Source organism: Pholcus phalangioides, unplaced genomic scaffold (assembly GCF_987345545.1).
Source record: "Pholcus phalangioides strain wild (caught in Gottingen) unplaced genomic scaffold, Ppha-v1.0 ptg000017l_1, whole genome shotgun sequence".
NCBI lineage: Eukaryota > Metazoa > Arthropoda > Arachnida > Araneae > Pholcidae > Pholcus > Pholcus phalangioides.
In genome coordinates, this window is record NW_028301610.1 from 26,908,806 (window position 1) to 26,935,839 (window position 27,034).

At 34.5% G+C, this 27,034-nt stretch overlaps 1 protein-coding gene across 4 annotated transcripts in view; it reads left to right on the top strand.

Annotated features, from left to right (window-relative positions):
- The first annotated feature begins 207 nt into the window (after positions 1–207).
- LOC149072625 (uncharacterized) overlaps positions 208–27,034 on the top strand; it is a 31,281-nt gene continuing 4,454 nt past the window's right edge. Inside the window, exons 1-5 of one of the 4 annotated variants that reach the window (XM_089246209.1) lie at positions 208–320; positions 3,441–3,539; positions 6,331–6,429; positions 8,261–8,468; positions 19,024–19,237. In XM_089246209.1, coding sequence (XP_089102335.1) covers positions 3,445–3,539; positions 6,331–6,429; positions 8,261–8,468; positions 19,024–19,237 — 616 coding nt within the window. In that variant the 5' untranslated portion in view covers positions 208–320; positions 3,441–3,444. Of the gene's footprint in view, positions 321–2,649; positions 2,759–3,440; positions 3,540–6,330; positions 6,430–8,260; positions 8,469–19,023; positions 19,238–27,034 lie in introns of those variants that run through there. The other 3 variants (XM_089246212.1, XM_089246211.1, XM_089246213.1) reach the window with 3 other exon arrangements.

Sequence of the window (27,034 nt, forward strand, 5' to 3'; positions counted from 1 at the left end):
CATGTTATCTACAAAATAAATATTGTTGCGATATCTCTTGTCTTTCTTGGTGTTGCAATTTGGGTGGCCAGCAGTGTAATTAAATTTATTTAAAAAATAGGACAGTTAGACGAAAAATGAAGAGCACGGGACGTATGGTTAAGTCATGTTTCATTATCCGAAGCAGAAACATTAACGTAATATACAAAATTTCAACGTCAAGTCCAGTCACGTCAATCTGCATGTCAAGAACGCGCGTAAAAATTGTAAACAAAAGAAGCATTTGTTTGTGTTGGTGAGATTATGTTGGGCGTTTGTATGAGACTTTCTTCATAGAACGAGTTATTACAATTATATTTGTTCGAAATTTGTAACAAATTTTATTTGTATTTTAATTTTCGTTCGAAATTTTTCCTTGTTTGTTATGCATTTAAAGATTTTGTATATGTATAGTGGTAGATCTATTATGCATAATATCAAGGCCATTCCACCGTTAACCAAACACTAAAAAGTTATTCACGTCACTCAAGCTAATTTTCTCCGCATTTAGTTTGCATACTGATATGATTGAGTTATATTATTTGGTTGTATAGCGAACAGTTAGAAAAGATCTCATCCTGTCAGTGATCGTCAATCAGAATAGACTGACATTACCTCTCTGGGGTCCCTGAAACTCAGGTTGTCGAAGAACTGAGGTCTTTAATGAGTAAAAGTACACTGTGTAGTTCGTTAATTAAATTCTTATAATTCTCCAAGATTTAGAGTATTTGAAGCATTATAGTGTGTTGGTGACATCACTGCATGCATTCAGCAAGGACATAACTACACAGGGAAAATGTCCCCAGTGCCTGAGTTTCATTTAGCCCAGTTTCCCAACCTTTTTTGTCCCACCGCCCCTTTAGAATTTTTTTTTCTCCCATTGCCCACAAAACAATTTAACCCATAGGATCCTATGCTATACCCGTAGCTTCTACCGCCCCCCGTGGAAAATTCCATCGCCCACGTTGGGAATCACTGATTTAGCCCCTACCACTATATGTATGGCTTGAAAAATGGGGGGAAAAAAAAGATTTAGGAGCCACACATCCAAGTTTTGAAGATTTGGTTAAAACTGATGTAGCAAAGTATTTTATAAGTATGTTTAGATAGTTTTGCAATCATCGCTCGAAAGCAGGGTATCACGTGTAAGGTGGAAGTACATTGATCTTCCTATAGAGATATGATGGAATATTTATTGTGATTCTCTTGAATCTTATGTTAAAAATTTGTCAGTTACCAAAGTTTGTGAAGACCACAGATCTCAGATAGTAACATCTCTAATGAAATCTTAAATACAGTAAAATCTCCCAACAATGGCCACTAACAGGATCGTGAAAATGTGGCCGTTAATGGGAGAGGTAGTTTTATTCCTGGAAAAAAAAAAACAACTAAAATTTTTTATCCACATACATAGCATGTGAAATGACAATCCATTCTGCAACTGATTATGATATAGTTATATAATTGATTATATTAAAATATATACTTACACTTTGATAATATTATAATTAATCGATCTACAGCACTATTATGACATTCTAAAATTCAGGCTTGTAGTGCTCAGGTAGAACACAACAAGCGGGAAATCTGATATGGACCAAGATGATGTATCAGCAACCCCAGATAGTTCTTTGTTCACACTGGACCTTCAACTAGACCAGTGTTTCCCAAAGTGGGAAATATCACCAGCGAGGGGCAATGGAATAATCCAAGGGGCAGTAGAAGCTATGGGTTCAGTATAGGATCCTATGGGTTGTCTTGAGTTGGGGTGATGGAGCAAAAAATTTGAGAAACTATGTACTAGACCTTTCCAGGACGTTCCCGAGTCCAATCCGATAGCTGAAGACACAGGCGCTGACATACGTTCTTGTTAAAAAAAAGATTGACACATCTCAAAAAAATTAATACCCTTCACATTTCTATTTACGAGCACCATTTCTTTTGGATGTAGCCATCCCTTAGACTAAGGAGTGCCGTGAACTGCATATCCCTCTTGTCATTAGAGTACTGATAACAGGTCTCTTCTGTTGTCCCCTATATTATCTCTTCAAGATTTTTTTCTTCTCCACTGCCTTCAGTATACTCATTTGGCATTTGTACCCAAGAAAAGAAAGCATACATAATCTTCCCCCCCCCCCCTGTAAAGTTTGGGGAGCGGAAAAATTCCTTAAAAATCAGCTTGAAAATTATTTTTCTCATAGCGATATGCATACTTTTTTCCCGACTCCATATCCAAAGTGGCTGTTATTCGGAAATCATTGTGTTTGGAGGTTTCTTGTAATGTTTAAGTCTATGGGACGCTTTCAGTTCCAATAAAATGTGGCTGTTATTCAGAGATTACTGTTGTTCTGAGGTGGCCGTTAGAGGAGGTTTTACTGTATTTGTTCAAAAAGAAATGTCAAGAACACATAATTGCGATTCTGAAACCAATAGCCAAAATTAATGATTTTGTACAAAGGAACTACTGCTCCATAGCTGAATGTGTATTAGCATGGAAAAAGCTGAAATTGAAGATAAAAGAAGCATCAACACATCAAACAATAAAAAGGTCTTATCATCAGAGTATAAAAAATATATATGAACAATCATTAACAGATGCACACTTTGCTGCATTTATTTTAAACTAATGAATTGAACAACTTGCAAAGAAATAACAGTGATAAAAAATTTGAGTGTATGTTCATTGAGTTTATTGAAGAAAATGGCACATACATAGTTCTGAATCTTCTTTGGAATGAAGGTGATCATAAGAATGGCTCTCTTGGTCAATCAAATTTTCTTTAATTTTTTGCTTAGAACTTATTTCTGAAAGTGTATCTAATTTTAATCTTTAAAATCTTAAGGTTCCCAGAATCTTTATTACAAAAACTTTTGAAACTTGGAGAATATTATCAAACTATACTTGTAATTATGACATGATTATGCCAAAAATTGTTTTGTTCTGAATGTTTTAGGCTATAAAAACTGAGTTATATTTAATAATGTAAACAGAATTAGTAATTTTTTTTTCGTTATTTGAAAGAAAAAGACTAGTCTCTTGATTAATCTCCAATTTTTAGATCCAGGAGAATATTCTCGAACTAAAATTTTGTCAAAAACAAATTGTTCTAAATGTTTCAGGCAATGAAAACTGAATTATATTTCATAATATAAACAAAATTTGTAAAAAAAATTTCATTACTTGAAAGAAAAAAATAATATTCTCGATTGTTCTCCCATTTTTACATCCAGGAGAATATTCTTGTTCTCCAGAGAATATGCTCATATCCCATCTCTGTAAAAACTATATTATTGTTCAAATTTCTACCAAAAATAATGTCTATAATATTCTGTTATTTTAAAAATTGTTTTCATTTCCACAATTATTCAAACCAAAATTTTATTTCAAAGTAAAAAATTTGAAGATATTGTTCCAATTTCAGAACAATGGCGGAGTTGCCAGGTTACAAAACCAAGTCATGCAGGAGTGTCAAACCAGCAAAGCGTATTTCTGATCAGAAAAGGCAGAAATGGTCTGTCAAGTGAGTGTTTTTACAAAATGATGTTAATACACCTGGGTGTTTAAATTTATTTGAATGCTACAAATTCATAAAAAAAATTTAACTAATTTTCTGCAAAAAGTTTCTGTGTTGAGAATAATTCTGAATTAGGTGGAAGGTAGAGGGACATGTTAATTGTGCTGAAAGATCTATTTTTTATCAATAGGTGATGCAACTGTTGAATTAGGAAAATATTCTGATTTTGTTGAATTAGGAAAATATTCTGATTCTCAGTTAAAAAAATTTGATCTTTCTCAACCATTTTTCTTGCTTAAAAATTTCAGTTGTTATCCACACCTATCTATAGCTTTCATTTTCCACATTCTGAACAGAAGGAAGTTTGAGAAATGACACTACTACCCCTAGATTTTTAAAATTGACCAATATACTGGCAATTTCTGAAAATTAGTTGTGATAACACAGTAGAAAATCATAGTTGACTTGAGCATGATTCAGCCATTATGAGTAAAGTTAGAAAGGCCCTTTTTCTTCCCCCCCCCATTGAATTTCATTATTGTGCCAATGATGGAAATAAATGTTCAGTTATATAACTGGGGTAGTGAAGTGGTTGTGGTTCTCCACTGTATATGTGCTGTTGGGTTAAAAAAAAACACTTCCAACAAGATGTATGAAAACTTTTCTTTATTTTTGTGTGAAGTGAAACAATCTAGTTAATTTTTTATTAAATGAAATTGACACTTTTGTTAATTTGTATCTTGTGAAGGGTCTGGGAAACAGACCTGGATTTTTTCTGAACAAACTCTTAAAGATAGTCACCTCTTTTGAGATAGAATGGTAGTAAACTGCTGATGATATATATCAAGGCTGTATGCAGTGAGTACATAAAGGTGAAAAATAACAGTTGCCACTCGCCATGTGATGACTAGATACTTGAGCGTGGAGACTAATATTTTTTGCTCTACTTGCCACCAATTTTCCACGTCACATGACAGGAATAATGAAAATGATGAATTATTTCAACAATTTCATACATGCCGACCTTGGAACCAAGCCTCTCCATAGTGGCAATGTTCATCACCAGAGGGTCAACCCCCACCCAAAGAAAAAAAAAATTGAAAACCCAGAAAAACAAAATTTTCCCGAATTTTTTTCCCCTTTTTTTTAAACATAAGTTTTCTTCAACTTTAGAGAAAAAAAATTGTGAATATGACATTCTATATCAAACTAGCAGTAATACCTATCATTGTCCAGATTTTCTTCATATACTGGGAGCATTAAAAAAGTGACAAACCATTGTTGGGACAAGGTAAAAAAAGTAGGCAGTCCAAACGGGATTGTTGCTGGACAGTTTTTTTTTTACCGTATCAGGTATTTACCCTAAATTGGGACCTGTTTGGTGCATATACAAAATTTGGCAAAGATTGGTATGAAATTGTAAATTTATGTAGAGAACATGCACAGACACACAGAAAATCAGCTTTATGTAATTGAATTTATAGTTTTTCGTTCCATCTGTGAGTGACATATGAACTTCTATTTATCAAAAATCACTTTAGATCATTAGATAAGTTATCTTAGTGCAAACTGCACCTTTTTATGTCAATCGGTTGATTTGTTATTAATTCGATATTTATTTTTGACTTGATATTTATACCTTAGAGATGCAATCTTTGCGTGATATTATTTTGTACTCAAAAGGATAATGGTATTCAAAGAAATTTTTGAACAAAAGGTTGTAAAAAACACCAGATTTCCGTAGTTTTTAACGATTCGCCATAGTTCCATATTTTATGGTATAAATCCATAGAGAAACTATAGGAATTCCATAGTAGTTGGCAAGTATGCAATTCCCTAAAACTGGCAACAACGGCAAAAAAGCTGTAACAATTTTTCACAGTGTCACAGTAGAAGAGAAGACAATTCATCAAATGAGAAGGAAAATCATTTCATGGGTTACGCCACTTAACAGTGAAAAAAATGGAGAAAAAAGTTTTTAGAGATGGCTCTGAAAAATCAACATGTGTTTGTATGGTTCAAAAATTAGATATCATGTTCTCTCAGTCAGGTGAATTATAAAAACGACATATAGAGACAATGAGCTGAAAGGAATATGCTAATTATTTAGTCTCCTTAAAGAAAGATCACAGTCCGAGTAAATATGCTCAAAAACATAATGTAGACAAATTTTAAACTATCAAATATTTTTAGAATCACTGTTGGAGAAGATGACTTCTCCAAAGTTGTCTAAGTTTGAAAAGATGAGAATGATATTGCCAATTCTATAGGTGATTCCACCATGCAATGTCAAATTAGAAAGAGTATGAAACTAGGTAAAAACCATCATCAACGGCAAATCCAGCTCAATGAAAAAACATACAGTAGAAAACAAGGTTTTCATAAAAAAATTGAAAATATCATTAGAGAATTTAACATTCCAAAGAAAGAGTAGTTGTGATGGCAGAATTCCATTCAAAGCAGGTGTCCGTAATTAAAGATTCAAATGTGGTATATTTTAATTAATGTGTATATACCTACCTAAAATAAATGATTGGTGATGAATAGATTAAAAACAGAGAGGAGTGAAATTATTTTTGTTTGATGGGACCCTGCTCCAGGATGTAGGAGCCATGGATTTGATAGTGTTTTGGTTTGATCTCTTCCCCCCCCCCCAGACTTTTGGAAGAATATGGTGTCAATGTTTATTTTGTCTCAAGAAAAAAAAATTCAATCTAATATAATGCCGGAAGAATACAGAAAAGCTGTCCAAAGGATTTTCTTTTACATTCGTGTTTGTATTTGTGATTACTTTTAGGGAAATGAGGTTGCTTGCTGGTGGTCTAGAAAAACATGGTTTTGGAGATGTTTCAAAGATTGCGGCCGAAGTTGGTACAAGGTCTGAAAGTGAAGTGAGGTATGTTAATTTATTCTATAATTTTGACATGATATTGTCATACATAACATACACATACATACAGTATAATATTCTATGATAATTCGGTGTTTTTTTTTCTGAAGAAAACAATATGCTGGTACTCACCATGAAGATATTATTAAAGCATCCACACTTTTCCTCTTTCAAAACATATGCCTCACAGACTCCCATTTGTTTTATTTTTCACCTTATCTTTCTTTTAACCAAATCCTGTTAATGAAAGTTATATAACTTTTCATAGATGAAGGGAGAATTTAGTGACAAGAGATTACAATGAAGAGAAAATATGATACAGACATCAAAAACACTGACAGATTCTGAATACTTCCTGAAACAGACAATATAGAAGCATTTAAAGCATTTCCTCTCGCAACTTTTTGAGGATATATCAGACAATTTAAAAAACATTATTCATGTCAAAGTTTTTTTGAATAGCCAGTTTTGGTTCTAGGCTAAACCAGTGTTTTTCCACTTATTTTATCTCGTGACATGAAACTACAGTTCAACTTCCATGACACCTAATTAGGATTTTTCTAAAGTAGTTTTAATGGTTTAATATTAACAAATAATTTATTGTTATTTTTAATTAAAAGTAAGTTAAAATCGCTGAACCAAAGCTTAATTAAATATCTGAGCTTTACTTTACTATCTATTGTAACTCTTATCTATATTGTCTGTTTCAGGAAGTATTCAGAATCTGTCAGTGTTTTTTATGTCTGTAGGTAGACAAATCTAATGATATCACTCCAGTTTAAATACCCTTTTTGGTCTGGGTGTCAGTCTCGCACTATGGGTCTGCAACTACCTTGGGATAGAGTTTAATGAGCTTCCTTCTTTTGCTTCTTGTGAGCTTTCTGTCTCACCGTCTTGGGCAAAGTTATGTTCTTTGCCACATACTTAGCTGGAAGTAATCGTAACACCTTGCATATTTACACTCAAGAGTCATAGAACCACAGATCTCCTCATGTTGTGGCACAGTGGTAAGATGTTCATCTTCCATTACGAAGGTTACGTCAAGGTCCACAGGGTTTGAATCTGGGCAAAGACATCAGAAACAAGTTATTTACCTACCAAGCCTGGGGTGACCACCAATGGATGGTGCCTTCGTTCTCCACCCAACTCTATTGGTTGGAAATTCCCGTATGGCAATATATGACCGGAGTTAGTGTGCAGTAAAGTAGATCTCGTGTAAGCTCCCGGTGGACATGGGAAACCCAAGCTATGCCAACATGGGTTAAGATGGCCCTATTGCCATGGACAGCTCTGTTGGATTTTGAAAGAGTAGTCACATTTATTTCACCCAAGCTTTATTTGAGGGGGTTAAAGTTAGAGTGATGTAAGTCAATTTTCAACAGTTCTGGCTTAAATCCAGAAATGCAGTCTAGAAATGCTAAACTGTTGAAAGAAAAAATCAACCAAGTCTCAGCTTCAATAGTTTGCCACTAGATTGTGAAATTATGAAATTTTTAACAGGACTCCATATGACAACAATTCTGGTGAGGATTATTGACTAACACCCACTGTGTAACTTTAACCCCCTCATTTATTCACAGCTCTCTGTGGCCCTCTTTATCACTTGACATGGCTCCTCTTTCATCTAATGTTCACTCGCGGCCCCTCTAGAATATTCCAGGACTACAAGGGGACCCCAAGTTGTGAGAACCACTGATTTAGCCTACTGCCTTGTGACTTTATTCATTTTTTTTTCTTTTACAGTCCTTAATAGAAGCTTTGATTTATTCATAAAATTTATTTTTTGCAAAAACAAGGTAATTTAATAGTCTCATTAAAAAACACATATATTTTCCAGGTATTTCATGCAGAGGTGGTGCAATAGAGTGTATAACAAAAATACTGGTAAAAATGAGAATCCCTTGTATAAGCTGTTTTCAAAAAAGCATGCAAATGAAATCAAAGACTTCCAAAGTTTTCCTCCTATAGCCCTATGGAAAAAAGTGATCTCCAATCTTAAACAGCCCAGATTCAGAGGCATTGACCATAACAACATTTTTGCAGATGTAAGTTGAAATTTGATTAAAATATTTTTTAATGATTTTAAGTTGGCAAAAGAAATTAATGTGCACCTTGTAATTATGTAGAACCTCAATTATACAGGGTGCCCTGTAAGTGCTGATGCATCCTTTATCTCATGAATTGTTCATCGTAGAGATATAATTCCAATTCAAAAAATGCTTAGAAGGCGTTCAAAAATTACCCTGTACCAGTTTTGAAAGTAAAAATAGTTTGGCACAAAATAAAAATTTTTATATGGTCCTGTAACTTCCGATTTGAAAGTTGTTGCTCTGTCTCTCCTGAGGCCAACAAAAAATTCCATTTTACTAAGTGCAATATCCGCTGAAATATTTGAATTCAAAAATTAGAGAAAAGTTGTGAAAGAACAGCAAAAACTAACTGATAACATTCCTTTCCCTCATTTATGCTGTCCTTTCCCATCTTTTCTTCAATTTTGGAATTTGAATATCTCAGTGAATACGCACTTAAAAGCTTGGATTTTTTTTTTTTTTTTTTTTGTCCTTGAGAGAAATAGGGCAACAACTTTATAATTGGAAGTTAGAGGATGAGGGACTGTATAAAAATGTTTATTTTTTATTTTGTGACACTGTATTTCAACTCTCAAAACTGGTACAGGGTAATTTTTAAACGCCTTTTGAGCATTTTTTAAATTGAAACTATACCTCTACGATGGGCAGTTGATGAAATAAAGGCCACAATAGCACTTACAGGGCACCCTGTATAGAGTAATGGCAAGGAAAGAAATTGTGTATAGCCTAGAAAACCTGGGTAAGCTACCAGGAATTAAAAAAATTGCAAAATAACAGTAATCACAAAATAGTTTGAATAAATTGTGCATTCATGCACATTTGAGTGGTTTAAAATTAATACCTAGAATGCGTTTCCATGTTATTTGATTTCTGAGAAATTGATGCTCATTTTGAACCAAATCAGGCCACAATGATATGAATATGGAATTTTGGGTGGAGGATGGAACAATTGCACTAGCCACATCACCCCTAAAGTGAATGCAAAGGCAATGAGTGATCATAATGCAACATCAAGAACCCTAGCTCAAGAATTAGGGTTTGTTGCATGACAACCGGTGTCAACACATACCATTCGACATCATCTGCAACAGCTAGGAATTTTTGCTAAGCCTCCATGGCTGAAACTGTAAACATAATAGCATAATTGGGCAGGGTAGGCGAGGTCGCTAAGATACTTGCCTGCAGTACCAAAGGATGATCATCAGGTGTTGCAAGTTCAATACCTAATTCACTCTTGTCATAATCTTTTCTGACATGGAGGTGAGGTGTAACAGAAACAGTGATAAGATAAGATGACTGCAGAATAAGTTGCCACCACAGGAAGTCTCCCTCAGTGAGATATATGGTAAAAAAAAATTAGTCTGTCTAATTAGTCTTACTATGTAGAAAATGGCTGTACTGTGAAAGAAATAATCGAATAATTGTGCAATTAACAAGTATAGCTATGTTCAGTATTACTCTCAGAGTTTTCTATGGGAACTACACTTGGGAAAGGCCAGAATGACAGATCATGTATGCCCAAACTCCGATAGGCCAGAAAGGGGTTTAACAAATTTCAAAACACTATGGATTTTTTGTCTAAAAATGTATGTCTACCATCACGGAAAAGTCATGAAGTCATGGAATGAAAAAGGGGTCATGGAAAAGTCACTAAATTTAAGCAAAAGTCACAGATTTTTTACAAGTTTTAAACTTTTTTTTACAGCACTATTTTTCCCCCTAAAATCTGAACTTATTTTGAAGCTGTGGCATCCAATTTTCGTTTCTTCCAGGCTTTTTTTTCTGTGGGAGGTGAACAAAATGATGTCCCATCTAAATTTACTTGTGTAGCATATATTTTTATTTCTTTTTTGTCTTAAGGGTTCTCCTGGGGGGGAGATATTGCATGGTCTCTTTAAATCATTTTCATGCATCTCTGTTGTGAAAAATTGGGGAAAATTTATAATTATTCAATGTGGGTCCAATGGACCCCATTGGTAGTAAACGGTATAGAAATTTGGTGGTAGTCTAAAGGTTATGGATTATCATGGGTGAGATAACATCAGTTTGACTGAATTAAATCTTTGAATGGAGATCTCAATGAAAAATTTGTCTTATAAACCGAAATTAATTATAAAGTTTAAATTGTAGATGTAATGTCTTAAAATACTTAACAAAATAGAGTAATTGAAGTTAAACAAAACTTGTTTGTATTTCCTTCTTCTTGTCTGCTTTAACTAAGGATAATTCAAACTGGTCATGTAATCCCAAGGGAAGTTACAAAACAGCCACGTGACCACAGAAAAAGATTGCTGTAGGGAGTCCAACATTAAGGGGTTAGCACACCAACCTCTAGGTGAGTATAAAAAAAAGCTGCCATTTGGAATTGGCAATAAATTGTAGGTCCCAGAGAGAGAGAGTCTAATTAGCCCTGAAATGATGATGCTGAAAATGACCGTGATGCGATAAAAATGATCAAATGAGAGCCTTTAAGTTGAGATCTTCGTCCGGCAAGACCAGATTTTTTAACTGGCCCCCGTATAGCGTGAAAGAACAAAACCAAAAAAATTAAGAATTATCTTGGGCTTCCAGGCTGAAGCCCTGTCAGCCCCTACTGTGCTTTCCTGCGCTGGTGAACGGAGCACTGACTGTTGGCATTGGAAAATCGGCCAGCACCATGTTTGTACCTTCATACACAGGGCTGCAAATAGATACTTTGTCACCCGAGCAAACTGGCATTTTGGTGCCCCTTGACATGTAAAAGAAGAGAGTTAAAGGGTGAATTTAGCACCCCTTCTGGTCCAGTGCCCGGGGCACCAGGCCCTCCTGCTCATTCCAGTGCCATCTTAATGCATGGGCCCGCTGGATGCTGCTTTAAGAGCAGAGGGGTCTTAGAGAAATGAGAATTAGTTGAATTTTCCAAGAATTCGCCAGGTAGGATTCAGTAGAATCACTTGGCCTGGGGCTCCTGATGCTCTTGATATTGCCCTGCCCCACACAATGGTTTCGGCTCTCGTAAGCAACGTTTCCTCTATTTGATCTGTGCCAATGTTTTGTCTGTGTGCGGTAATGCAGTCACTAAAGAAATGGGCCCATTCGTGCACATTCTATTTAGGCAGCATTTTCTTCTAATGCAAGTCAATGCTGTCAGCAAACTGCTGATTTTGACAGTTGATGCCGATCATTGAACAAACTGCTCAATTCGCCTCACTCTGTTCAGCAGTGTTCTGCTCATTTGCTCTGTTTTGAGCCCACTATTGTTATGCATCACAGTGCAGCTGTTGTGCACACGGCTTAATATCGATCAATAATGTGTTCATTACTTTTGCTACTGCAAGATGCGTTTTCAACATTCACAGAGCTTGTTTCTCAAGGTTTCATCATGTGGGTCTAGGGTTACCAGATGCTTTTATATACAGAGAACCCGGGACCCACACATGCAGGGATGAATTGCATTGAATATTCATGAATTACTGAGGGCATAGGTGGCCTTGCTAAATTGCTTGAGGGCATGGGGAGATACTCGTAGAGCGTAGGGATGATCGTCCCTTCCCACTCATTAAAAAATTATATTATTGGCATAGGCAGAAGCAGGCATTTGTCACCCCCCCCCCCCCGTTTGAGATACAACCTGTATCTGCTTATGCTTGGAGGAGGAGCTTATGTCTTATGTGGGGCTTGGGCCCTTGGGGGTCCATTTACTATGTAGTGTTGTATTTGAATTAACTTGAAATATCAAAGTTTTACAAATTAAAAAAAAAATTATTCTGGTCAAATGGGTCTGCGCGAAGGGCAACAGTATGCCGATTGGTCCTATGGAAAACCTGTTCTCCGCCACTATATATACTCCTGGCTGATGCTTCAGCAGTGCATTCATTCTTCAATTCATCTTGCTTCGTCAACAAAGCAGTTCTGAGTGTAGAGCAGGAAGTGTTCTCACACTAACCTGTTAACATCATATGAGCGTTCTCTAACCATGTTCAACTAATTTTTTTTAGTGTTTTGTTTCGTGCTACTCTGGCTAGTCCAGGTACTTGGTGATGAATTCTCACGTATAGGTAATAGATATCTACGATAAGTTCATAAGGTGGTTGATGTTATTGTGATACATCCGGCAGTGATGTGATTATGGCTTCTTGCAATAAATAGCGATGGTCAACCTCTTCACGTGATGAGATCTCACTAGTGTCTCTGGTGTGTCATCTTCCTGTCAACTAACACTTAATCTTGTGTGCTGTGTCATCGATGTGCCGAATGGTGAATCACAATCTTGCCGATGTTATCGTCTGATTCCTCAGAGAAGTCATCAGAATTCTCGTAGCCTGAGGGATAGTTGCTGACATAATTGGGTGAGGTCTTACATGTTTTATATCAAGAATTTGGCAATTGTGTTCAACTCTGTTTAATTGATTTATTTAATGAACGTAACATAAAATATGCAGAGATGTGAAATAATAAACGATTTAATTTGGAAATTGCCTATATTTTCTTTGAGTTTGCCGATGACTTGCATTATGGATGTACGAATCATGGGACGTAGCCTATAGGAGATGCTACAGTGTGTACAGTGATACTTCAGGTGTGTAGCACCGGCATTGAATGGGCCACGTTCAACTGTCCATAAGATCAAGCGCACTATCCTTCGATATTATCTGTACAAACTTTCACTTGTGCAGCGGTTGCTTCCACATGATTATGATGCACGACTCCGGTTCTCACTGCAGTTTCTAGCTCATGTTGAGGTCGATTCAGAATGCCCTTGGAATATCCTCTGGACAGACGCACATTTTCACTTGGTTAGTGCAGTCAATACTCACAACTGCTGAATTTGGGAACCAGAAAATCTGCACGCTATCTTAGAGGTTCCGTTGCATTTACCAAAGGTGGCAGTGTGATGTGGATTTACTGCATCATTTATTCTCTGTCTCTACTTCTACAAGGAGTTACGTTCTACAGGTCCAGTGACATGTTCGATCACCGGGAAGCGAGATGCATTGCTGTTACAGAACAAATTGTTCCGGCTCTGCAAGCACGTCACTTCCTTGCAGACACAACCAAATGCAAGACGGGGCTCCTCCACACATTGCAGTGTGTGTTATGAATGTTCTTAAAACACATTTTACAGAAGAACGTGTCATCAGCCGGCACTTCCCTAAGCTGGCCTCCCCGGACCTTAATCCATGCAATTTTTGGCTTTGGAAGCATTTGAGACATCTGGTAAGTCATGACAACCCAAGAACTTTACCTGACCTTAAAGGAAGCATTTCACGCTACATGCTGAACATTTCCCTGCACTTTCGGTCAGTTGTGGAACATGCATATTGCGATTTCACGTGGTACTGAAAATTATCACTATCACATAGCTGCCAAGTCTCCCGAATTTTTCGGGAATCTCCCGAATTTTAGCTTCATCGCTCGACCTCCCGAAAAGTTCTTAAATCTCCCGAATTTTTACGAAAATCACAAAAATCCCTAATTGTCCCTTAAAATTCCCTACTTCATTAAAAAAAATCCCTGCTTATAAAAACAATCCCTAAGGAATTTCTTGTGGGGCATGAAGCCTCTTTTTTTTCCCGTTTCGAAATGACGTCACACGTCGTAAATGGGGAAATTCCCTTTTTAAGGAAGTTTTACAAACCCTCTGATGGTAACAAGAAAGTTGTTTGTCTTATCGTGCAGGGAAATGGCTTAGCAGCCAATAGTCCTGGATAATAATTGAAGATTATAGTCACGCGCATGTGGTCAAAATTTCTTTTGTTATAACGTGTGATATAACAAAACACGAATACTGATAAGCAAAAACATACTTAATCAATTTTAAAGATACTTATTTCGATGAATTTCCTTTCATCAAACGTTCCAGAAGAGGGCCGACTTTTCCTTTTTGTACAAGTTGTGTTACGGACATAAACATCGGGCATGGAAAGACTGCCATCATCACTCGTGAAATGAAAAAAAAAACCATCAAGCAAGTGTCACAAAAAGTCAGTGTTATTCAAAAATTGACGGTGTTTTCCATCATCTTCGGATGATTTTGGGGTCATTCGCGCAGAATGTTTGTTCACAGCGTTTCTGATTGAACACAATATTTATTTTTACATCACTGAAGTTTTGGCCTCCAATTTCACTTGTTTTTTGCGTAGGAATTTTATTTCCAAGGGTTTAACTTCCATGTGTGTAAAATCCCTATTTTAATTTGACTTCAGTAGGGATTTTATTCCCTACGCTTTAACTTTTATGTTTGGAAAATCCCTATTTTATTTGGAAAAATCCCTATTGTATTTATTAGGGAATGGTTTTAGCATAAAATACGGGTTTGCGCGAAAATCTCCCGAATTTTCATTTTCAAAAGTTGGCAGCTATGCTATCACGTGGAACATGTTTTGTTGCAGTAACAATTGTGAAAGTGTTTAACAATTGTTAAAATTGTAAATGTTTGCCTAAATGTGTCATTTCTTAATAAAACACCCTCTGGTGGTGACATGTGCAACTAATTTTCTTCCTGTGAAACAAATTCCCATCACTTCATGAAGTTCTCCACAAAATTTCACAATTTTCTGATGACTGGTTTCGCCTGTGTGCTGCTTTAAAATAGGGTCTTTTAATTATGGACGCCCTGTATATCACATTTTTTTGTAATAAATAAGGTGTTTGAGCTTTACAACCATGGAATTCTGTAATTATTTTTTCACAATTTTTGAATTTTCACCAATTTTGTAATTCTAAATTTTCATAGTTTCTAGAATTTATTCTTTCATTAATTCTGAATCTTCATCTTTTTCTGTAATTTTTTGTTTTATCAATTCTAGAACGCATTCATTAATTCTGAATTTTCATGAATTGTGTAATTCTAAATTTTCATCAATTTTAGAATTTATTCTTGCATTAATTCTGCAATTTTTCTTTCATCAATTGTAGAATTTTTTCTTTCATCAGTTCTGAATTTTTATCATCAATTCTGCAATTTTTTCTTGAATCAATTCTACAATTTTTCTTTCATTAATTTTGAATTTTTGTTAATCCTGGAATTCTGAATTTTCATCAATTTCACAATTTTCATCAGTTTTAGAATAATAAATTTTCATCAGTTTTAGAATAATAAATTTTCATCAGTTTTAGAATAATAAATTTTCATCAACTAGAATTGATTTTTTTTCATTTCTTTCATTAATTCTTTTTTTTAATCAAAATTCTGGAATTTTTGCTTTCATTAATTCTGAATTTTCATTGGTGCTGGCAGACCTGCGAACTCTCCGGATTTAGGCGTGAGACTCCGGATTTATTAAAATTTCTCCGGATTTTGGCAGAAAATGAGATTTTAGCGAGCTTTCACGTTGTCGTGACGTCAATGACTGCCGTCGTCGTTAGGGAAAATGCCCATAGAGGACAGCTGTAAAAAGTCTTGGTGACCGCATTTAAGCAACTGGCAAAGACGTGACTGTTTACCTAGCGTTTATCGGCAATCAGGGGGAAGCCCTTGGTTGCCGAAATTCCTGTATAATCATTATTGTATTCCATTGACAGCCGTGCAATAAACATGTTTTTTCATCAGCAACTTTGTATTTTGAAATTTTTTAATTGTTTTCTCTGATTAAATATGTCTTCAGCAAGAAAATATAAAACTTTAAGCTATGTAAAGCGCTAAATATAAAGCTTTTAAGAATTCATATACCCAAGATTATCAATCACTGATAGCATCCACAAGAGGAAACACACATGTTTTATAAACAGTATGTAGATGTGATTTCTCTATTCTGCATGAAAAGACTGACATGGAATTATATTCTGCTCAGGGCCAATGCAGAACCTGCCTTGGGGGAAATGGAACTTTTTCTTAATTAATTAAAACAAAAATTTTTTTGTCAAATTTTTTTTTTTTTTTGATCAAGTCTCTGTGCTGGAATCATTTTTTTTTCTTTTAAATTATTTTTTATTAATTCTAAATTTTAATTAGTTCTCAGATAGTTTCTTTTGTTGGGGCAAGGGTCAAAGACTTGCGCTGTGGTGTCTTGGGGCAGTCCCAACCTATGTCGGGGGCATCGCGGAGCAACGGTTCTGACAAGTCTTTCAAGCAGTTTCTTTGTTAAATTGCTCTGGAGAGCTGTGGATGAGCATTGAATAGGGAAAGGGGCGCTGTGAGTGTAAAAAATTTGAGATCGTCTTCGATAGGTCCTAATACATGTACATAAAATCATAGCTAAGGAGCCCCAAAATTATCAAGACGCCTTTGGCCCCATTATTATTTTTGCACTGTTCTGATGAGGGTAGTCCTAATTACATGTTTGCAGGTTCCAACTTGTATTAATGTATCTATAAATATGACTCATATGAAATGAATGAGTGAACACCAGGACTCTGCCACTGGACTTATCCCGTTGCCAAGATTCCTTCCAGCCTCGCTGGGGGGGGGGGGGTACAACATGTGGGTACCTAACATGGAACAAAGTTTGTGTACCTAACAGTTTGAATGCTTATATAGAGAGTGTTGTCTGATTTATTTTAGTGCTGCCATTTATATATCAAATTGTGAGTTACGTAATGGTTGAATATTTGTACTGTGTAGGGCTGTTGCTCTCTGTGGTAAGACTTTTTAAAGGTCTGACTCTGATAGATAAATTTGCTTTCTGTGTATGCTGTAAAACTTATGCTGTATGATTTTCATGATTGAGATACATGGGAGCATGTAAGGGTTGCAGCACCCCCCCCCCCCAATCATCAAAGATTTGTATGGTTGACCAAAATATATATATGGGTGTACGTTGTACGTAAAAAAAATTAACCGGGAATGTACTACTATGATTTAGTAGTACATTCCCGGTTAATTTTTTTTTGCCAACAATAAATCATCAACGGATGACAATAAAGAATGACAATATTTTTCCACTTGAAAACATTTATTTAACAATGTTAAGATTAAATTACAGTTTAACAGTTTTAGATTCTTCCTATAACAAAGAAAATTTAAAGAGTTTTTAAAGTTAAATATGTCACAAAAATATCACATTAAAATTTAAAGTCTCATCGAATCTGTCCGACTAGAATGTCTCTATGAGTCTATTGCACAGGAACTGTCTCTCCATCCATGAAGCCAGCACCAGTTTCTTTCAATTGGAGTCCATGGGCATCCACACCTTCTCTCCAACTGCAGATTCAGCAAAGTTGGAGGTATTCCAACACTTTATGTGGTCATCAAGGCCTGCAGGATCACAACTGAAGTACCGACAAGAATTTCTGGAAGGAAACTTTTACTTCCCATTCATTTTTAGGACTGGCTACCAAAGCAGGACTCTGACAATTCAGGAAGTGCCCAAGCGATCAGGAGAACTAGTCCTAGATCATGTCTAAATCTGGATACAAAAGCAAACAAAAGTGAGTGTTCACAACGCACACCTGTTTGTTTGTTATAAAGGAAAATTCCCTGTCATGTGCATTCACTAGAACCAATCCGCTTGAGATTTGTTCGGTATTCAAAATAGCATAATATTTCAGATGGAAAAACTAGTTTATATATGCTTAAAAAATTTTACAACATTGATTAATTATGCCATTCGGAATCTGGCATTAACACAATTGTAAACATTCAATATCTGGCCAGGATCAACAACATTAGGCCTATTTCAGATTGAGTATTTTCATGGCATTATTGATCTTAAAGCGGTCCATGGCCCACCATCGGTGTGAAGGTGAATATTGCACTTATTTTATGTATGAATATATTTCCAGATATTTTAAACTAAAAGCGTATTGCACATTTATTTCTTTAACTGAGGTGGACGACGACTCATCGCGGGCCTGTACTACAGTGAAAGGAAGGTGACACAACAAATCTCAGGATCGATCCTCCACACAAGTGTAAACGGAATTTGGATAGAACATCTGCAACCCGACTTCTGGTCCTGCTCTTGTCGAACAGCCAGGAGATCCAACCCGTCTGCCAGATTTAGCTAACTTGACTGGCCCGAGTCGGAACACCAGTGAGTACCTCGGGTGGTTTCCGGTAGCCGAGAGGTCTTTGGAGTCTGAAGTAAACAAATTAATGAAAAAATTGAATTTATGAAGGATTCTAGGTCGTCATGTTACAACATGTATTGACATCATCATCATGCCCTATCAAAAGTTGCGAACGATTAAAATTGATTTTTTATCAAATGTTTTTATTTTGTAAGTTTACTTGCATTCCCCCATTTCATTAAGAGCCCCATATCTTATTGATACAAACCCCCTTGGGGATCGTGACTCACAGTATGAGAATCACTGATATAAGAAAACAGTCCAGCATGGTTCATTTGTTCGAGCAAGAAAAGGTCACCAAAATTTCACAGAATGTTGCTTTTGGTGTATGGTAGACACCCGGTCTACCATAATTTCCATGGTATGGTAGTAGGTAGACACCCGGTATACCTACCGACCGTATGGTAGACACCCGGTCTCTAATTTCTTTAGTTTCTTTTGCGCAAATAATACATTAAATCAAATTTTCAATTTGTTTCATTGAAAAAATTCATTCATTTTTCATTGTATTTATTTAAAGTTATTCAGACAGTTTGCCAAAGAAGAAGAGCCATATCAATTTGAGGGCTTTCCCAACTTCAAAAGGATCTATGAATACTTGGCATATACTCTTGATGGGGGCATTCCACCAGTAACTTCAGCAGAAGACAATTTAATATTGAATTATCTGATGTATGATATGAAACAGTTCATGGACAAAAATGATTTGAAAGAAGAAAAAGAATTTTTCCAAAGTATTTTGGCTCATTGTTTTGTTTATTCTTTTTTACATAACTTTTTTTTATTTCCATACATCACAGAAAAAAGAATCGACTATACAAATCTATGAGGCCAGTCTCTTACTAGACATTAGTAATAATAACAAACAAATATATGATTATTAGAAGAAAACTAAAATGTAAGCAAATGAGTGTTTCACAAATTATTAATTTGTTGTGGCAAACAGTGGTGGTGCAATTGAAAAGCTTATTTTCAAAAGAAAACGTCAACAACCTGTTGATTTCAGAAGGTTTTAACTAGCCAAGGAAGGTACCTTTACTGCCCTCTCGTTGTTAACATAAGAAACACAAGGTTCTACAGTGGAATCTTCCATTACAGGACATCTCCACTGATGAACAAAATTTCGAATTACATTACTGTGCTTGGTGCACAGACAGGAAGAGATATTGAAACCGAAGTGATATCATTGAATGCACCTATGCAATGTGCATCTGATGATACCACTGGTTTTGACTTGTTTTCGAAAAGAATTTCGTCGCACAACTTTTCTGAATGTTCCCAGTGTTGTGCCAGATGGTTTAAAAGACGTATTCATGTCAAAAAAAATTGACATAACACATAAAATGCAACAAAAACAGTGCATAATTAATTTTTATCACAATTTGCATTACATGAAACTACCATATTTCGATATGATTGCCCTTTTCAGCTCTGGCTATATCTCAGGTGAAAGGATGCTCATGTTGAAATATGGTTGCTTTATGTAACACGAATTGTCGTAAGTAGATTATATGCACTAAAAAAAGTGGCGAAATATGCTCTAAAAATATACAAATATGCATTAAAAACCCTAAAATATACACTACAAAATATGTACTAAAATTGAGAAAATACGAGTTAAAGAAAATCACCATGCAAAAAAGGCATGTTTATAACCCATGTTTATAAAATGCAGATTTTCTATATCTTAGTGTATTATTCATTCAGAAAAAAACCATCTCCACATGTGTATAAATATGCAAATAACTTCCACATATTTTTTATTTGGGCATTTCTAATTTCTAGTTAGTCCTAGCTGCTCAGCAACAAAATACCAGTAACAAAAGAATTTATGTTACTGGTATTTCTAGAAATATCAACAAAAGTGATAAATTTTTGTTTACCTCATATTTAACACTTAACATTTAATTCAAAAAATGTGGCAAACAAATAAAGCACCCTGCTTCCAGCTATAGACCATTATAGCTAACACTTGCTGAAGGTTGAGTCTGCAATCTTTCACACAGCTCACAACATTCATTATAACTGTTATAAACTACAGAATTTCTTGTGCTTATATAAATAATTCAACTTTATAATTTATTACAGTATTTTCATTGTGATGGCACTGCTCTATAATAAAGAAAACAGGTCACTAAATCCTACTTGCATGAGAAAAAAACCCAATGTTATGACAATATTATGAGCAATATTCATTCGAAAAATTGTAAAAAAAAGAAAAAAAACGCGATTGAGATTTCGTTAAAATTCAAAAACACATCCTTATCCTGAAAATTATTTGTGTATTTATGTGCACCAATGCTGAAAAAAGGCCAAAATATGCAAATGCACATATACATTTGCATATAATCGTAGCTCTAGTCATACGTATTAATTATGTGCTGTTAGTATTGCATTTTATGTGTTATGTCAAGTTTTTCATTTTACAGTGTGTGAGTTGAATTTTAACTCTTTTTAATTTGTGAAAAAATTTCTGGGCCATGATAAAAGTATTTATAGTCTGTTTCAGGTTAACTTTGCAGTGAAGAGAAAGGTAGAGAGTGTATTCCTTCGCCGCAAAATATAGTTCTCATATATCGGAGGTTTAAGATGAACCTTTATACAGAATATTTCAATTTTTTCTATGATTTTGAAAAAAATACTGAAAAAACATCGTTTTGAACCGATGTTTACTTGTTTAAAATTTTTAAATTATAAAAAATATTGGTTACCATTATTAAAAATCCATAGCAACGGCAACGACACTCTGGCGCGATATCCTAGAAATTTTCCCCGCCAATATCACTGTCGTGTTTTTTTTCGTTACACAATTATATACTGTATATATACATTTTTTTTTTCGTTATTTGGTTGAATTTTCCATAACGATACAATTTTTCATTCAGTTTTACATGCAGTTGTAGGCTTACATAAAAACGAATATTCAATCAGTTTTATTTTCTCCTAAAAATAGCCTTCAGTGAGTTCAGATATTCACTCATAGATTACAAGAAGTGTTTCTCTTCCACGAGAGTGCCGATACTATTGTGACTTGTGAGAGGCCCTCTATGGGTGCAGAAGTTTTGGTTATAGATCCTCCTTTTTTAAATTATTTATTTTTTGCCATGTTTATGGGATAGTTTTAGTTTCCGATCACGGAGAGTGTTGACAGAGTCGCGACTTCCACTCACACGAACGGACGCCATCCTCCACCCGCCTGTTTCTCCTCATGCCCCTTGCCTTTAGCGTCTCTTGAGATACAATAAATGAGTGTGTGGGGGGGGGGGGTCCACAGTGGTTTGGGCTTTAATCTGTTATGTGACAGTTGTGTCTTAATTTTCCCCAGAGATAGCCACGCTAAAGTTCTCTGCTCTTCCATTCCTGAATACTATATTTTAGGTTTTTGAATATTCGTTGTAAACAAAACTCCATAAGAATAATCCGTAATAACCATGAGCAGCACATCAACCGTAACAAAAGACTAAAGCTGTCGGGAAAACAAGTGGCATCGACGTATACCGTTCGGGGAAGGGGGGAGGTCGAGTGACAGAAATTTCGGCAAGAAAAGTGAGTAAAAAAATTCTAAACTTTTCCGTATCATCATTATTATTATTTGGTGCTATTCCTGCATTTACACGTGAAAACAGAGTTAACCTGCTTCTTCTTAATTTTATTTAACATTAATTATTTCCATATAAATTGAAGAAAAAATTAAAAATCCCCAAGTTTTTGAGAGCCATGGTTAATATACAGTATTTTAAAATTACACGTTGCTTTCATAATATTGTTTGGATTTTTTTTGTAAATAAATTTCAGCTGAGGTAAGGGAAATATTGCAGAAAAATATATGACTTTTTTGAAATTTTTAATATTACTTACGGCCCATCAATGAAGAGTTAGTGACACGCTGATAGAAGATAATTATTTGTTTCTAAATTTTAAAACATTTTCTAATCAAAAAACAAAACAAATGATTTCAAAAACCTCACTTTAGTTTCTGAAAGTATCGGCAGTGGTTTTCTTTTAATTCTATAATTATTACTAATCTAACTGTGCAATTACGTTACACGTAAAAAATATTTTTCTCAGTGAGATTGGCGAGAATCGGCCCTATCTTACTGAGGCCGCGCATCGATACATTGGTTAAGAGGCTTTCGTTCCCATAGCAACGAGTGATGCGGTTCCCTCGTAGCTTCCCCTTCACTGCAAAGTTAACCTGAAACGGACTATAGTGTAAATCACGTCTTTTTATATATGCCAACTGGTTGATTTTTTCATAAATTTTAAAATGTGTCCGAGAATTCTCATCCATCCTGTACATTCCAAAAGAAAAAAAAATTATTTGAAAAAAATGAAAACGTATTCATGGGGAGGATAACAAGAAGCAGTTTTGTAATTTTAGCTAGCCAAAACTGGTTTTAACAAGTCAGAAACAGGTAGTGGGTTTTCTCTGGTTCCCAATTTGAGCTGTGAATGCGAGCCAATCTTCCCTTGAAAAGTCTTACCACACCAAGCAACAGGCCTACAACGGTACAAATATTCAATCATTACACTTCACTCACAATTTAAAATATATAGATGGCAGCACTAACTATGTGCTCAGGCTATTAGGTATACACTCATGCTTCCAGCAAAACTCATTCAGTAGTAAATTGCCCACGGCAATAAACTGTAATTGGGCTCTGTTTGAAAGGAAGAAAAGTAAAAAATGGCTAAAACTATTGAAATACACATCAATGTTCTTAAGGACGATATATATTACACTATAAAAGTTTTAGAAAAAGCTCTTTAATAAATTGTATGTGTCGCCTGGCAGTCGAGTGGTTAGGGAGCTAGCTTCTCACTATGCAGGTCTGGGTTGGAATCCCGGTTCGGGCATGAATGTTTACTAACACTAACAAATTCCCTGGACGGATCATGCTGATCCCTTGGGAATACGTGAGGATCACGTTATTAAATTTAAAAATAAAAAAAAAATTTGATGAAAACATTTTTAATGAGACCTATGTAAATGTATTATATGACAAATTTCTTGATATTGTGTTCAGGCATCATGATTTCTGGACAAAAGTCTAAATGCAAAACTGCAAATAATTTGAAAAGTGAATGGATTACGTATGAATCGAAATGTATGGTCAATACTAAAGAAGGGCTTTATAAAGTTTTTAAACAAAATCCTTCAGATCGTGATGAATAAAATGATTACAAAAACTATAATATACAGTTAAGAAAGCAAATAAAAGCTGCAAAGGATGCTTTCTACCATAACAAATTTATAAACTGGTAACATCAAGAAACACTGGATAGTTACTAATGATATCATAAATCGAAAAATAAATACATTTGTACTTCCAGTAAATACTGACTTTAAAACATTAGTGGATGAAATTAATGAATTTTGTATTGATTCTGCAATAACTGAAGATTCTGAGTTATATAAATAGATGGAATTAGAGCTTTTAGTACCAAACCAGTATAATTCTATAGTCATTGCTGAGATAGAGGAAAGAAATATAAATAATTTACTAAATAAATTAAAATAATGAAGTGGTTGGTTATATAGATGATTTAATCACACCAAAAATGTTCAAAACTATCAGTAAATACCATTTTAAGTTTATAATCCACATCATAAGCTCTTCAATTCTCAGTGGAGTTTTTATTGATAAATTAAAGCATGCAAGTGCTTGCAAGCTTGCATTAAGCATGCAAGTCAAACCCATTCCTAAATCCGGTAACGTCAACGATTTCAAAAATTATTGTCCAATATCTGTTTTGCCTGTTTTTTTTGAAAATTTTGAAAAAAATAATGAAGTACAAAATTAAAAAAAATTTTAAATCAATTTCATTTTTTTTCAAAAAATCAGTTTGGTTTTCTTGAAAATAAAAATACCGAGATAGCAATTTTGAAGTTTTCAGAAAAAGTATGAAAACATTAATGTGTGTGTGACAGAAATAGAACCCTTGCTATATTTTTAAACTTGAAAAAAGCCTTTGATAGTGTCGATCATACAATTCTTATGCATAAGTTATATTTTTCAGGTCTAAGAGGCAACACTTATCACTGGTTTTAAAGTTATCTGTCAAATAGAATGCAATCAGTTAAAATAAATGCTATAATATGCTCATATAGGATTATTAAAAATGGCATCCTTCAGGATTCTGTTCTTGGACCAATTTTATTTCTAATCTTGGTTAATGATGTCAATAATCTGAATTGGTGATTTGATTAGCTATGCCGATGACACAACTATTGTTTTGTCAGAACAAACATATACCATGTTGTTGAAATCTGATACTAAAGAAGATTTAACAAAAATTAACACTTGGTTGAGGCGTAATAAGTTTACCTTGAATCTCAACAAAACTAAATATATAAATTTTCAATTATATAATAGAAATATTGAAACACATAATTCGATGCCACGAGTTGGGATGTTCTGGTGACCAATGTTTTTGCCCGATTGTCTCTATAAACAAAAATTTGAAATGGAACTCTCGTGCAACTGCACTTAGTAACAAAATAAAATACATGAATCTTCATTTATATTGCTTGGAAAATATATCTCAATTTATTCTTACACTTTATTTTGCTTGGTTCTACTCACTTATTCAGTATGGTGTCTGTGTTTAGGGAGGTGATTATGGGTCCAACTTGAATGTGTTAATAACTTCTCTGAAAAAACTATATTATTTCCTCTCGTAACCCTACACTATCTGCCTATAATTATAAATCAGACTAGATTTAATATTGAAAAACTATATATATACCAAGTCTGGTCTGAAATCACACAGAGCCCAACAAACATGTCTTCGTCGAGGTTTTCAATATAATATTATACGACCTAAAAAAACATTAACCCAAAAGCAATTCATATATTTGGCTCCATTATATTTTAATAATCTGCCAAATGAAATAAAATATGAAAAAGAATTAAGAGCTTTCAAAACACTAATTATTAATTATGTTAATCTTTTACTACAATAGGAAGGTACGTCTTAGCCTCCAGTATACAGTGTTGTCACACCAAGGCCTCTATTTGTGTCTGTTTGTATATCTTGTGTGTACTTGCTATTATATGACAGTGTTTGCTACCACAGAAATATTTGTTTGCATACTCTAGATGGATCAAGCGATCCCTTGAGTAGAATATTGCATGTATATATATTGTATTTTTCTTTTCTCTTTCCCCACCCCCCAATAGAATAATTTTCATAAAACTGGAAAAATGCAACCAATAAGCACATCGGTTACATTCGAGTGATCGTAACCAATAGGTTTTTTTTAACTTTTGTAAAAGATTTTTATCAAACTTTTATAGTGTAATCCTGTAAGCTGGTGTAGTAATAGTTTTAACTGTTTCTTTAATATTAAAGTTTAAGTTAAAATCAATTTTTATTTTTAAAAACCTTCAGAATATTTTTGTTAAAAAACAGGATTTTATCTATCTTGACTAGGGAATGGTTTCAGCTATGTACCCCAAAGTAGAATATGCCAAAATCTGTGATGTACGTCACAGTACAATTAGTGCTATTGCAGAACAATCTGGAAGAATTTTAAGAAAACACTATTATGGGAATTTTCACTGCAGAACATTTTCAGTCAGTTGAGAGCTCATTGCAGAACGATGCGAAACATTCTGCTTTGGGGGGTTCTATGCATAAAACCAGTTTCAACCACCCTGGTTCTTATCAGTTTTTATCGTTTTGAGTGGTTTACTATAGGTATCCTCAAATGGTCGAAACAAACAGCAACCAATTTTTCTACTTAACCTTTTTTTTTTAATTTCACACGTTTTTATCTCATATAGATATCTTAACTTGATACCTCATTTTTATGTATGGCTACAATATGGCAAAAACTGTTTTTTTACTATAATGTGCAAAACCTTGTCAACCTCAATGCAATGAGCTCTCAACTGACTGAAAATGTTCTGCAGTGAAAATTCCCATAATAGTGTTTTCTTATTGATTATTTTTTAATTTTTGACATGTGGGGCTAGAATTTTTAATTTTATTTTTGTTTGCAGTAAATCTTTACTTAAATACAGTTAATTAACTAATCTACATTTAAGTATTCATACTTTACTTCTTCAGTCATTAATTAAATTAGATTATTATGGAAATCTCATAAAACTACTTTTTAGGAATTAATGGTAAAAAATTTGAAGTTTGAGTTTTGACCACTTAAAGTGGCCGAAACTGGTCAAAACTGATATTGATTAGGCTAGTTAAAACCTTAAAAAAGGTGTAGAAGTACAGAAATTTTTGCTCGTTTGTATTAAGGTCACATGACTCTCAAACAATCTTTTCCCTGCCACATCCATTTTCTATTTGCTTACCATAGCCTCTCCGAAGCGCAGTCTATTTTCTTGCATTATTGTTAATAATGGTGCTTTCGTTCTGTGCTTACACTTGTTTTGGAAAGCAGGGATATATCAGCCAAGCAAAGGTGCATTCATTAAAACTTGCATTTTCCGCTAAATAAGCTGCACAATCTTAATGATTTTCGAATAAGTATTGAAATTTATTTCAATAACAACAACAAAGTG